General features: G+C 40.4%; 1 protein-coding gene across 7 annotated transcripts in view; it reads left to right on the top strand.

The window, feature by feature from the left end:
- LOC114617219 (protocadherin alpha-4) overlaps positions 1-15,375 on the top strand; it is a 238,010-nt gene that overhangs the window by 22,432 nt on the left and 200,203 nt on the right. Inside the window, exon 2 of one of the 7 annotated variants that reach the window (XM_028762759.1) lies at positions 2,171-3,466. The exons of 4 other annotated variants lie outside the window; for them this stretch is intronic. In XM_028762759.1, coding sequence (XP_028618592.1) covers positions 2,171-3,466 — 1,296 coding nt within the window. Of the gene's footprint in view, positions 1-1,716; positions 4,196-8,182; positions 10,714-15,375 lie in introns of those variants that run through there. 2 more of the 7 variants (XM_028762757.1, XM_028762761.1) reach the window with 2 other exon arrangements.

Here is a 15,375-nt window from a genome sequence, read left to right as displayed (position 1 = left end):
CTCTCAGGGGACAGCTGTATGGGGCTCCTGTCAGTAAGCACTTCTTGGCATCAGCAATAGTGTCTTGGTATACTATTGCTGGATACAAAATTAAGTCAAACAAATCAGTAGCTGAGAAAGAAATTAGAGAAATGACACCCTTTACAATAGTCATAAATAATGTAAAATATCTTGGTGTGATGCTAACCAATCAAGTGAAAGATCTATATGACAAGATCTTCAAGTCTCTGAAGAAAGAAACTGAAGAAGATCTCCAATGCTCATGGACCAGCAGGATTAATATAGTAAAAATGGCCAGCTTACCTAAAGCAATCTACATATTCAATGCAATCCCCAATCAAAATTCCAAGTCAATTCTTCACAGAGATATAAAGAGCAATTCTGAAATTTATCTGGAATAACCAAAAAACCCCAAGATATCAAAAACCATTCTCAACAATTAAAAAACTTTTGGGAGAATCACCATCTCGGACCTCAAGCTATACTACAGAGCAATAGTGATAAAAACTGCATGGTATTGGTACAGAAACAGGCAGGAAGGTGGAATTCAATGTAACAGAATTTAAGTCCCAGAAATAAACCCACACACCTATGGTCACTTGATTTTTTACAAAGGAGCCAAAACCATCCAGTGGAAAAAAGGCAGCATTTTCAACAAATGGTGCTGGTTCAACTGGAGGTCAGCATGTAGAAGAATGCAAATTGATCCATACTTATCTCCTTGTACAAAGCCCAAGTCCAAGTGGATCAAGGACCTCCACATAAAACCAGATACACTGAAACTAATAAAAACTAAACCTATTACTTAAGGAATAAGGTGAGTATGTCTGTTTGTTAATGAGTGCTTTCTCAGAGACAGGAAATTATCCCTTTTGACTAAAATACACAAGGATAATATGAGAAAATAGAAACCTAGGCATTTTGAACCCTAGAAAACACCAGGAATTTGTAATCCATAAAGCAAATATGAGAATACCACTCTTGCTTGTGGGAAGAGAATTACTTAGAATAAAATTATGTGAAACGTTCTTCCATACAAGCTATTCACTCACTGCATGCTTTCAATTCCCTGTTAAATCTCCCATATACAACAAGCCCTTCTGCAAGACCAGGAAGACAGTCCATTGAATCATAACAGACTTTAGTTTCTTAAACCACTATCTACAAACTTACCTTTCAATGACTTGTTCTTAGGATCAGTAGCTCTCTAAATATTGTTTCTCTCAAGATTCAGAACCAATACCACAAACCTAAGAATGAACAGACTGTCCTTAACAAAAACAACCCACCATTTGATGGCTCACAAGGAATCTGTCATGAATTTTTCTAATCTACACCTCATTACTGCATATTTACAAAGTTTATATTGACAAAAGCTGAGTCTCTATAAATACTTAAAACCTAGAGGAAAAAGAAATTCCACTGTATTACAAGTTGATGCTCACGTAAAACGAAAGATAATACATAATTAATCACTGGTACAGAACGCACACCAACAAAAATACAACTTTATTTTGCAAAACGGGAAACCTATTTGGGATGGCTGAAACAATAAACGAGACAGTTTTTGGTGTGGATTTCCGGATTTTGTACTTACAGTTTGGAGCCACATGATGTCGCTCTTTACCATAAAATAGCTCCGACAGACGATGCATTAAAGAAAAAAAAATTCTATTCTTCCCGGAAAGAATCTCTGTTCACCATCCGGAGTCTGAAAAATGGAAGATGCAGCGGGAGTGGACTGACCGATCAGTTTTCTTCTAGCTCTGAGACAAGATTCCTAATCAGAACAAAGCACTGTGCACTTGAGATGGAATTTTCCTGGGTAAGTGGCCAGGAATACCAACGCCTGCTTCTCTCTTTTCTCCTCCTTTCAATCTGGGAAGCAGGGAACAGCCAGCTCCACTACTCCATCCCAGAGGAGGCTAAACACGGCACCTTCGTGGGCCGCATAGCACAGGACCTGGGGCTGGAGCTGGCGGAGCTGGTGCCCCGCCTGTTCAGGGTGGCGTCCAAGGACCGCGGGGACCTTCTAGAGGTAAATCTGCAGAATGGCATTTTGTTTGTGAATTCTCGGATCGACCGGGAGGAGCTGTGCGGGCGGAGCGCGGAGTGTAGCATCCACCTGGAGGTGATCGTGGAGAGGCCACTGCAGGTTTTCCACGTAGAGGTGGAAGTGAGGGACATTAATGACAACCCACCGGTGTTCCCAGGGACACAAAAGAATCTGTTGATTGCGGAATCCAGACTTGTTGACACTCAGCTTCCACTAGAGGGCGCCTCGGATGCAGATGTCGGTACAAATGCTCTGCTGACTTACAGGCTAAGTCCCAACGAACATTTTTTGTTGGAAAAACCATCCAACGATGAACGGGTAAAAGGCCTTGGGCTTATATTACGAAAATCTCTAGACAGAGAGGAAACTCCAGAGATATTTTTAGTGCTGACGGCTACCGACGGAGGCAAACCGGAGCTGACCGGCACCGTTCAGTTACATATCACAGTGCTGGATGCCAATGACAATGCTCCAGTCTTTGACAAATCTCTCTATACCGTGAAATTGCCAGAAAACGTTCCAAATGGGACATTGGTAATCAAAGTCAATGCCTCAGATTTGGACGAAGGCGTGAATGGGGACGTCGTGTACTCGTTTTCAACAGATATTTCACCAAATGTGAAATACAAATTCAACATAGACTCAGTTACAGGACAGATTACTGTAAAGGGACACATTGATTTTGAAGAATGCAAGTCCTATGAAATTCTCATAGAAGGCATTGACAAGGGACAACTCCCACTCTCTGGACACTGTAGAGTTATTGTAGAAGTTGAAGACATCAATGATAACGTCCCAGAGTTGGAATTCAAATCTCTATCACTTCCAATCAGAGAGAATTCTCCAGTGGGCACTGTCATCGCACTCATCAGCGTGTCTGATCGGGACACGGGTGTCAACGGGCAGGTGACCTGCTCCCTAACAAATCATGTCCCCTTCAAGCTGGTGTCCACCTTCAAGAACTACTATTCGCTCGTGCTGGACAGCACCCTGGACCGAGAGACTACAGCTGACTATAAGGTGGTGGTGACTGCCCGAGACAGAGGCTCACCCTCCCTATGGGCCACGGCCAGCGTGTCCGTGGAGGTGGCTGACGTGAACGACAACGCTCCTGCGTTCGCGCAGCCCGAATACACGGTGTTCGTGAAGGAGAACAACCCGCCTGGAGCACACATTTTCACAGTGTCAGCGGTGGATGCGGACGCGCAGGAGAATGCTCTGGTGTCCTACTCGCTGGTGGAGCGGAGGGTGGGCGAGCGCTTGCTGTCGAGCTATGTGTCTGTGCACGCGGAGAGCGGCAAGGTGTTCGCACTGCAGCCTCTGGATCATGAGGAGCTGGAGCTGCTGCAGTTCCAGGTGAGCGCGCGGGATGCTGGTGTGCCTGCCCTGGGCAGCAATGTGACTCTGCAGGTGTTTGTGCTGGATGAGAATGACAACGCGCCCACATTGCTGGAACCTGAGGCAGGAGTCTCTGGTGGAATCGTGAGCCGGCTGGTGTCCAGGTCAGTGGGTGCAGGCCATGTGGTGGCCAAGGTGCGCGCGGTGGATGCGGACTCTGGCTATAATGCATGGCTCTCTTATGAGCTGCAATCGTCAGAAGGCAGTTACCGTAGCCTTTTCCGCGTGGGTCTGTATACTGGCGAGATTAGTACGACTCGCATCCTGGATGAAGCAGATTCACCGCGTCAGCGTCTTCTGGTGCTGGTGAAGGACCATGGTGACCCAGCAATGACTGTTACCGCCACAGTGTTAGTGTCGCTGGTAGAGAATGGCCCGGTACCAAAGGCTCCATCGCGAGTGTCCACAAGTGTCACAAACTCGGAGGCGTCACTGGTGGATGTCAACGTGTACTTGATCATCGCCATCTGTGCAGTGTCCAGCCTGCTTGTGCTCACGCTGGTGCTGTACACCGCCCTCCGCTGTTCTTCTGTCCCCAGTGAGAGTGTGTGCGGGCCTCCAAAACCGGTAATGGTGTGCTCCAGTGCAGTGGGGAGCTGGTCATACTCTCAGCAAAGGAGGCAAAGGGTGTGCTCTGGGGAGTACCCACCTAAGACCGACCTCATGGCCTTTAGCCCTTGTTTATCTGATTCAAGGGACAGAGAGGATCAATTGCAGTCTACAGAGGATTCCTCTGGAAAGGTTAGTTTTACTATTGTCTTTAACTTGACTTTTCCATAAGTGTCTTATTATCACATTCTTCACAGATTTATTTATTACTGGATTGGATATGGGATTCTTGCATGGATAGTTTTCCTTTGGGAGTTTGACTATATCTTCTAGCATGCAAAATTTCTGCCGAGAAACCTGATACACTTTTCGGTGTTCCAGCTGCTGTAAAATTTCTGTCTTCATTGTTGATTCTTGACAATAAGTTTGTAGATGTGGCTTTACTTAGTTTCCTCCTCTCTGAACTATGCTAAGGTTTTGACTATCCATTTCTTCCTCAGATTTAGAGGGTTTAAGCCATAATTCCGAAGTTAAGATTTCTGGTATTCTCTCTGTGAATAACACAATGCAAATATTTGCTCACTTAAAAAAAAAAAACCAACCACTAAATCTCTTAGTCCTTCTTCATTCTTTAAAGTTCTCTTTTAGCTTTGACTCTCTTCATGAGCAAATATTCCAGCCTCCAGGCCACTGCTCCTTTTGCTTGGTCATGTTTGTATAATTTCTCTTCTGAGGTTTTCAGTCAATTGTGTTCTTTAATTCCAAAATTTCTGTGCAGTTGGTTAAAATTCCATCTTCATTGAAGTCCTCTTTCTGTTAATACTTTATTTTCTTGACCTCATTGGGCATTTTGTGTTGGCTAGTTTAAAAACTGTCAGAATTCATTCGCCAATACGTCTTTACATTTGGTTTCTGTAGATCACAGAAATCCTTCTGTGTTATATTCTCATCCTCTCCCCCCTTTTGTTATGTGGTATCAATGTTCCCTTATTTGTAGAAAAAAAAGGACAGCCACCTCTCATAATCTTTCTAGCAGGGAAAAACTTGAATTGTTAGTTGTCTAAGAATCTGGGCTCCTTCAAGCCATTTGGGCAGATGTGTGCTCTCTGTAGTTTTATGCATAAACTCCCAGCAGGGGGATTCACCGACTTCTTTTTATCAGTGCCTAATAAACTCTGCTCCCCTTCGTGTCTGTGCACTGTATAGATGCCCTGGGGTAAAATGTTTGTTCATTTCTTTCCTCTTATTCAAAGAGGGACTCACTATAGCTGGCCTGAAACTCATTGAATAAGCCAGACTGATCTGAAACTCAAAGAAACTATCCTACCTCTGCCTCCCAAGTGTTGGGATTAATAGTGTGTACTCACACCTGGATGCATGCCTCTTTGCTGTTGTTCTGAATAGTTTTCAGGCATTTTGAATCTGCTGTGCTCTATTAATGTGCTGATTCAGGTGAGACGGAAAAGCATTTCTTGATCTGCCCGTGAGAAGCTGTAAAATTTGCTCTCTGTTAGCAAGACAAAAACCAAGCCTGCCCTCTGAAATGTCAAGATGTAGGATTAAGGTCCACTCTTCCTTGGAGAGAAGTATGGTCCTATGTTTTTGTATATTCAGATATATTATTTAAATGCCACCTTTGAGAAGTAGTTTTGGTATTTAGTGCTTAGTTGGAAGATATTTTTCCCTATCACTTTCAAGATAACTTTCTATAGTCCTTTCATGAGAAGATGGCTATCAAATTTATCATTGATATATTGTGATCCTTTTCCTCTTTTTAGCTCCTTTAAAAATTCTTTCTTGGTCAGGTGGTGGTGGCATACAATTTTAATCTGAGCACTTGGGAGACAGATGGAGGTAGATATCTGAGACTGAGGCCAGCCTGGTCTATAGGGTGAGTTCTAAGACAGCCAGGTCTATACAGAGAGACCCTGTCTCGAACAACCAAAACAAAAGGTTTTTTGTTTGAAAATTGTCAACAACCTATTACTTGATCAGTTTTTAGTTGCTTTAAAAAAATCTATCTTGAAGTTTTTATGATCTTTTGTATCTGTGAATTGACAATTTATCAATTTAAAATAATATTTATTAGCATACCTTCAAATATTGCTTTTACTTTACATTACTTTCTTCTTCTAAGAATCACTGTACATATGTTAAATATTTTCTCCACATACTTCATATGTTTTATATCTATTTGTGCTTTTAAGTTACTCACACTCTTTACTGCATGATGCTTCTGTTATTGCAACTTCCCCCTTACTTGGTAACTATTTCTTCTTCCTTCTCTGTTTTGTGTTTTGAGATAGAATTTCTCTGTGTATCCCTGGCTGTACGGAAACTTCCTCTGTAGACCAGGCTAGCCTTGATCTTTGAGATCTGCCTGCCTCTGGAGTGTTAGGATTAAAGGCATGAACCACCATGCCTGATTCTTTTCTGATTAGTAGGGGATACCACCCAAATCAACTGAATTCATAACTTCTGTCAGTGCCGTCCAAATTTTAGAGCCTTGCTTTACTTTTAAAAAAGTAGAGCTTTTAAGTGAAAGTCTCTCCCTTTAATGAATTTAATTAACATAATTATAGTTATTTGTGATCTCTCATGTCACTGAATCATCTATCTGAATATTTTTCCTCATAACTTGCTTTTTATTAAGTCTGATAATATTGAATTGAATTCTAGACACTGTACATGAAAAGTTGCAGTTGTCTTGAATGATATTTTATTTCAGAAAAAACATGATCTATTTAAATATTTGCTTGATATGCTTTTAGAAAAATATACATTTTGTCAATGAGAAAGACTGAATTGAAATAAATATTAATTTCTTTTCTTTTTTCACTCTGGAAGTATCTGTAATTAGTAAGTGTTCTGAATATTTAAATTTTGTATCTCTTATTCATTACTTTTATTCTACTTTATATGGCAATATAAAGTAAATAAGTCATAGAGTGCTGGGATTAAAGGCATGAACCACTACTCCTAGCTAGAACTAAACGCCTAAAAAAAAAAAAGGGAGAACAGTGAGTTAGAGCAGCCACAAAGGTATTCTTTACTATCTGACTGAAGGAATGGCTGAGAAGATTCCTGTGTCTTCTGTGGGATTTAGGATACCATGATTGAGAAAGCAACCCCCAAGTCCTCAACTAGAGAATGGCAAATACAGGTCATGAATGATTTCCCAACAGCTGCAAAGATGAGTCAAAGTTCAGAGACTTATCTCCCATATATATGCATAAAAATGCAAACTATTTTCTGTACTAGGAATGCCTTTCCTCCATTGAGTATATCATTACTTTTACTAAAGCCTAAGTATTTTTGTGGCACACTACATTTTAATCAATATTAGGATTCCAACTCGCTGGGTAAATGTAAGATAAGTGATTATACAATTTCTAAGTATCAATAGTTGATACCTAGATGCTGTATCTTGAAAATAATGCCAAGTTGCTTACTAAGATTGTGCAACATCCAGGCAAATAAAGTCTCCACATTACACTAATACAACATAAAAATTGTTAGGTGCCGAAAAAGGACTAAATGTTCATCAATTTAGATAGATTTCAAAAAGGACCGGAAGCTAGTATGTTTAAACTGTTTTAATTATTTTTGAAGATAGCATCAATAAATCCCAAGTACTAAACATTACACTCTAGAATATTCCGTTCAAATAATACCCAGGAAATTCATGTCCATTAGGTTAATACAAGCAAACTAAAAAAATTGGGCTATAGCTAAGTATGGAACGGACACTATTGAACAACAGAAACTATTCAAATAATAAGCAATGAAAGTTATTTTATCACTTTGAGTATTAATTTCTCTATAAATAAATAGACAAATTATTTGGAGTGTCTACTGACGATGTATCCATATGCAGTGGTATGCTCAGATTGATGTCGTACTTTGGATTTGTGTTTATAAAGTCAAGTCCAATTGGGAGACCATCGGCAGAACATCTAGCAGATTGGGAAGTAATGGAACTAACATAGGAGCCTGGTTAAAAAAGTGGCATCTAATCAGAGAACAGAAATAAACAGAGGTATAAAAACATGTAATTAAAATTGAGTATTATTGAGAAATAATTTCACTAATGAAAGGTAAGTGAATAAAATGAAACAAAGTAAAATACTTACTCTTTCATCCACATGGTGTCGCTAGACACCACAAGATACATTTTTAGCTTCCAACGTCAAAAAAGGATACGGAGAGTACATTTTACGTAGGAAAAGGATCTTCCATTTTAGGCTCTGCTACAGAAGCTCACAAAAAGCGAGGAAATCAAATCTATAGTAAATTGGAACTAAGTTTTCAAAGGATTTCGTGTGGTGCTGCAATAGAGACTGGAGAAGTGGAACAAGATTGCGATGGTATATTCCCAGCGAGGAAGTCAGGGATTTCGGCGCCTGCTGATCTCCTTTGTGCTTCTCGCAGTCTGGGAGGCAGGGAGCGGCCAGCTCCACTACTCCATCCCAGAGGAGGCCAAACACGGCACCTTCGTGGGCCGCATCGCACAGGACCTGGGGCTGGAGCTAGCGGAGCTGGTGCCCCGCCTGTTCAGGGTGGCGTCCAAGGACCGCGGGGACCTTCTGGAGGTAAATCTGCAGAATGGCATTTTGTTTGTGAATTCTCGGATCGACCGGGAGGAGCTGTGCGGGAGGAGCATGGAGTGTAGCATCCACCTGGAGGTGATCGTGGACAGGCCGCTGCAGGTTTTCCATGTGGAGGTGGAGGTGAGGGACATTAATGACAACCCTCCTAAATTCTCCCGACCTGAACAAAGATTATTTATTTTAGAGTCAAGAATGCCAGACTCGCGGTTTCCAGTAGAGGGCGCATCTGATTTGGATGTAGGGACCAATGCAGCCTTGAGTTATAAGGTAAATCCTAATGAATATTTTGACTTGGATGTTAAAAGAAACGAAGAAGAAACAAACGTTTTAGAGCTAGTTTTGAAGAAGCCCCTAGATAGAGAAGAAACCCAAGAGCATCGCTTGTCACTAATTGCAATTGATGGAGGGAAACCTGAACTAACAGGTACTGTTCAGTTACTGATTGATGTATTGGATGCAAATGATAACGCTCCGAAGTTTGATAAATCTGTATATAATGTTAGATTATTGGAAAATACACCCAAAGAGACGTTAGTAATTAAACTCAATGCTTCAGACGCGGATGAAGGAATCAATAAAGAAATATTGTATTACTTCAGTAATCTTGTTCTTGACAATGTAAAATCTAAGTTTACAATAGATTCTACCAGTGGAGAAATAAAAGTTAAGGAAGGGCTGGATTACGAAGACTGTAAAGTATATGAAATTAATATTGACGCCGTGGACAGAAGTACATTCCCACTAGCAGGGCACTGCAAAGTTATAGTGAAACTAGTGGATGTAAATGATAACGTGCCTGAGATGGCCATAACCTCCGTTTTTTTGCCTATCAAAGAGGATGCTCCATTGGCGACTGTCATCGCTCTGATTAGCGTGTCAGATCGTGACTCAGGCGCTAATGGGCAGGTGACCTGCTCCTTGATACCCCACATCCCCTTCAAGCTGGTGTCCACTTTCAAGAATTACTATTCGCTTGTGCTGGACAGAGCTCTGGACCGAGAGACCATCGCTAAGTACGACATGGTTGTGACCGCCCGCGATGGAGGCTCGCCCTCCCTGTGTTCCACGGCCAGCTTGTCTGTGGAGGTGGCTGATGTGAATGACAACGCTCCTGTGTTCGCGCAGCCCGAATACACGGTGTTTGTGAAGGAGAACAACCCGCCTGGCGCGCACATCTTCACGGTGTCAGCGGTGGACGCGGACGCGCAGGAGAATGCGCTGGTGTCCTACTCGCTGGTGGAGCGGAGGGTGGGCGAGCGCTTGCTGTCGAGCTATGTGTCTGTGCACGCGGAGAGCGGCAAGGTGTTTGCGCTGCAGCCTCTGGATCATGAGGAGCTGGAGCTGCTGCAGTTCCAGGTGAGCGCGCGGGATGCTGGTGTGCCTGCCCTGGGCAGCAATGTGACTCTGCAGGTGTTTGTGCTGGATGAGAATGATAATGCGCCCACGCTGCTGGGGCCTCAGGGTAGCGCAGGGACTATAGAGTTGTTGTCTCGGTCAGTGAGTTCCGGCCATGTGGTTGCTAAGGTGCGTGCAGTGGATGCGGACTCTGGCTACAACGCGTGGTTGTCTTATGAGTTGCAGCCCTCTACAGGTGCTGTGCGCAGCCCCTTCCGTGTGGGGTTATATACTGGTGAGATCAGCACAACACGTGTTGTGGACGAAGCGGACATGCCGCGTCAACGCTTGTTGGTGCTGGTGAAGGACCACGGTGAGCCACCGCTGACAGCCACGGCCACCTTCCTGGTGTCTCTAGTGGAGAACAGCCAGACACCAAAGGTCTCATCCAGGGTGTTGGTTGGAACCTCTGGTTCGGACTCCACGCTGATAGATATCAACGTGTATCTGATCATTGCCATCTGTGCGGTGTCCAGCCTGTTGGTGCTCACCCTGCTGCTGTACACAGCGCTGCGCTGCTCGGCGACGCCCACTGATGGAGTCTGTGCTCCGGGGAAGCCCATGCTCGTGTGCTCCAGCGCGGTGGGGACCTGGTCATATTCTCAGCAAAGGCGACAGAGGGTGTGCTCTGGAGAGGGTCCACCTAAGACCGACCTCATGGCCTTCAGTCCCAGCCTACCTCAGGGTCCCAGCTCTACAGAGAATGTGAGTTTTGCAAATCTTACTCACTTAATTTTTTCTCTTAATTCTTTATCATTGAATATGTAAAGGTTTCCCCTATGGTTATTTTAGCTCTGAAGAATCCAATGTCACACACACAATTAACCTAGAAATTTCATAGTTAACTTTTAGCTGTACCATTTCCTATACTTTAAAGTACACTTTTTTTTGGGGGGGGGTATGTGTCAAGAGATTGGCCCAGTGGTTAAGAGCACTTTTTCTCGAAGAGGTCCTGACTTCAATTCCCTCTACTCACATGATGGCTTACGACCATTTATAACTTCAGTTCCATGGAAGCCAACACATTTTGACTTATACAGGCACATGGTACACGCACATAAATGCAGGCAAAACATTTATACACATAAAATAAATACCTTTTTAAAAGATCTCTATTTTTGGACATTTCTTTGCACTGAATATGACTTGCAGTCATTATTACTATTCTGTGGGAGGTTGTATTAATATGCCCAGCGACTTTCTTTCTTAACTCAAAATATTTTTGAGTCTTTTGTGGACATGTATGTGTGTGGTGTATGTGTATGAGAGAATATGTCTATGATCATGGAGGCCAGAGGAGGAAGCTCTATCACTCTCTGCTTTATTCCCTCGAGATAGTTTCTATCACTGAACCTGGTTCTAGGCTAACAGCGAACAAGCCCCAGCCATGCCTCTTAGCACGCCTGCACATGCTGAGGTTGCAAGTATTCAGCACTATGTGTGGCTCATGGGTTCTTGGGACTTGACCTCAGACACTTGTGCTTGCATAGCAAGAAATAATTCTGTTAAGACATTTTTGTTTCTTTTCATATTTGTTTTTTCTGAGACTGAGGAGAACTATGTAACCCATACTAGCCTTGACATCACTAGATTCCTAGGCTGGCCTCAAACTTTGAATTCTCCTGTCTTAGGCTCCCCAGTGCTGATTTACAGGCTTGAGAGACCACAGTCTGCTTGGAAAATGTTTTCACAGTATATTGCTATGTAAGAACACTCACATTTGCCGGGCGGTGGTGGCGCACGCCTTTAATCCCAGCACTTGGGAGGCAGAGGCAGGCGGATTTCTGGGTTTGAGAGTTCGAGGCTAGCCTGGTCTACAGAGTTCCAGGACAGCCAGGGCTACACAGAGAAACCCTGTCTCGAAAAACCAAAAAAAAGCCTTGACATCACTACATTCCTAGGCAGGGATCACTCACATTTAATTTATAGCACATTGTAGAACAAATTGTAAGGCATACTTTTAAATGCTTTCTTTCTTTCTTTCTTTCTTTCTTTCTTTCTTTCTTTCTTTCTTCCTGTCTGTCTGTCTGTCTGTCTTACTATATATCCCTTGTTGGCTTGGAACTCCTTATGTAAACCAGCTAGCTTGGAACTCACAGATATCAACCGTTCTCTGACTCCCTAAAACTGAGATTAAAGGCATGAAGTACCAAGTCTGGCTTAAATTATTTATTCTTAATATACTGTTTTATGATTACATACCAGTATTTTTACAGTAGTCCATCAACTATGGTTTTTACCTTCTATTGGATTGTAATTATTTTATATTTATATAACACTTTGATTTCCTTTTCAGTCTTATTTGTGTAGTAAATAATTAATTGAATTTTTGTCTAAATAGATTTGTGCCCCAATGGTTTCATAATTTAAAACCTTTGTGTTAAAATTTTCATTTTAGTAGTGTTTTCACTTAGGTAGACAAAACCATTGTTTAAAATTCTTGTAATTCAAAAGAATACAGAAAAAAAATCCTTTCTATTTCCATCCCAGAGCATTTTGGGAATATAGAATGTTGATTTCCCACCAAAGTAATACACTGGAATTTGGAGAAATAATGGTGTCATTTTTCAGGAATCTGCGTGTGGTTTCACTTTAAGTTATTTGTATTGAGACGTACTTGTGAAGTCTCTTAGCTCTGAAAGTCTCAGTAAGTTTGGTCAAAAAGCATACTGTTTATTGCTTAACATTTTCAGTTTAGAAGAAACAAAAATTTACTATTATAAAACTCTCGTACTTATTGTCTACAGACATTGTAGTCTACCATAGGCGAGTCTCCTTGCCACTGAAAAATGAAAACTATTCTGCTCCCCTTTTTTTGTTTTGGCAAAGTATGTGGGCTTAACATGTAATAACCATTACATACCTAATATAAAAATATTAGAACCTTTTTTATTGCATTACCAATTTTTAAATTTTTCTTATCCATTTACTTTTATGGCTATCCCATCTATCATGCTATTTGGATATTTATAATACACTGAGCAGATTTAAGGAGATCTTAGAATTGAGAATTAGCTTTTGCTACAGTATTAGTATATTTCAAATACCTACCAACTTTAAAAAATCTGCTTAATTTAGTTTTGAAATATAAATTTACTGGTTTATATGATTGCTATAAGATGTATGGAGGAGGGACCTATTTATTTATAAAGAGATCAGCTAATCATCTTTTCATATAGTTTTCCCCGTGGACTCAAATAAACTATTTGAATAAATGAAATTGAGAAGCTGTAAGCAATTTGCCAGCCAAAGATCAACATTTTTTCTTTCCACACTAATTTATTTTACATAAAGTATTTCAGTAATGTCTTATTTTTTTTTAACTTGGAATCAATGTAATTATCACAACTATTCCAATTGGATTGTATAAGCAAGCTCCAGGAAACTTTGAAGAATTACATTGAAAAGTAAATATGATGTTTAATACTAGTTAATTTTTACCAGTCTAAGTTACCTTTACTTTCAATATACATGTATTAGTTACTATAGAAAACCTTTGACAAAGAGTTTTGTGTGTGTGAGGCTTATATTATTCTAAAAAAGAAACTTCTCTTTATTAGGATTTGCTATTGGTTAGAGAATAAGTTTTTGTTTCTTTGCTTGGTTTTCCTTTTTTGAGCCCTGTGTAAATCTGGCTGTTCTGGAACTCTGTTCTGTAGACAAGGGTGATCTCCTACTCTCAGAGATCTGCCTGCCTCTGCCTGCCTCTGCCTATGTCTCCCAAGTGCTAGAATTCACTTGCAACACCATGGCTGGGCCAGTAAATGCATTTTTTGTTTGCACAAATTACTGTGATGGAAAGTTTCTGGAAAATAATATCAAATAGATCTGAGTTAATTCTTTGATGATAACTACTCACAAAGGGGTCAGCTCTGTATTATTGTGAGGCTTAATGTACGTTAGAATAGTGGAAGACTTTGGGCTGTCATGCCTCATGTGACAAGTCTTATTGGTCACTCACTTAGTTTGAAAAGAAGTCCAATCATGCCTAGTTGATGTCATTAAAAATGAAGTAATGGGAAAGCTTACATTTGATATGACTTTAATGTATGACAATATTTTTACAGGGAAAAATGAAAGTATTAAAAGCCCCATCTGAGACTGAGGGTACTGCACAGTGCTAGAGAACTTTTCAATGCCTTGGGTTCAGTCTTCAGCCAATAAAAACCAAGTTTAAGCAAAGGCCATTGTAAGGAAGAGAATGTAAATAATCTATATTATCTACAAAATATGATCCATATTGAAGAATCATTGAAAATAATTTGGCTTATGCATTTAACAATTTATTACTAGAAACCAACCATCTACTGAAGAAAGCTATAGAACACAAATACCTTACAGAATAATACAATTAACTTTTAACAAGGAGAAACTCTTGAGAAAAAGAAAATATTGTCATGACTAAAATGAAAAGTTGGCTTATGATCAAAATGTAAGCCATCTAGAAGTGGTTCTAATATTAAATTCCGAGTTTTAGTAGCTTAATGAATTTACTTATAAATATGGTATATGTGAAAGATAATGAAACTGTAGGCAGACTTTGAATAAGACCAGTAAGAAGATAGAAATAAAGAGAAAAATTATCATAGTGATAAAGAGTGTTTTTGCCATTAAAACAAAACATCAATTTCTGAGCCTTGAAATTATGAAGTTACTAATAATTACTAGTAATGCTTTCATGTTTAACTGCTTTCTAGCGGTCAGCATCTATCAATGAAACGGACAGAAACATAGAAAGGGGAGATACAGATGTGGGTTGGGGAATGTACAGAAAGGCCTCACTTGAAACATGGGAGAAGATGAGACCCTGAAAAAGCAAAGGATATAGGATAAAGTTGAGGTATAAAGAAAAAGATCAAGTCTTCAGGAAGAGCAGAAGAGAGCAGCAAAAGCAAGAGAATAAGAGCAGAAATTAATATGGTAGGATACACCAATGTGAAATCAACATAACCTGAATGTCAATCAAGAAATGCGGTAGAGACAGTCCAAAGGCACAGTCCTGTATCCTACTCAGTATTCCCAATTCTGAGACTTGAGTTTGAGATCATCCTGAGATTCATAGTTTAAGGTGAACCTGAACTATAGTGAGAACACATACTATGCATTAAAATGTTGAACATACTATGCATTAATACCATGTTAAATATCACATGAAGGAACTATAAGTAGTATTACAGTTGTGGGACAAAATAACAATAACATCAACAATCTTTTAATATTTAAAAAGTTTAGATAAACTTGAAAAATTTTAAAATCATCTCAAGTTTAGAAAAATATTTCAAATCTATCTATCTATCTATCTATCTATCTATCTATCTATCGTCTATCTATCTATCTATTGTCTATCTATCTATCTATCTATCTATC

This window comes from Grammomys surdaster, unplaced genomic scaffold (genome assembly GCF_004785775.1).
Source record: "Grammomys surdaster isolate TR1022 unplaced genomic scaffold, NIH_TR_1.0 135, whole genome shotgun sequence".
Classification (NCBI taxonomy): domain Eukaryota; kingdom Metazoa; phylum Chordata; class Mammalia; order Rodentia; family Muridae; genus Grammomys; species Grammomys surdaster.
This window is presented reverse-complemented; position numbering and strand designations above follow the sequence as displayed.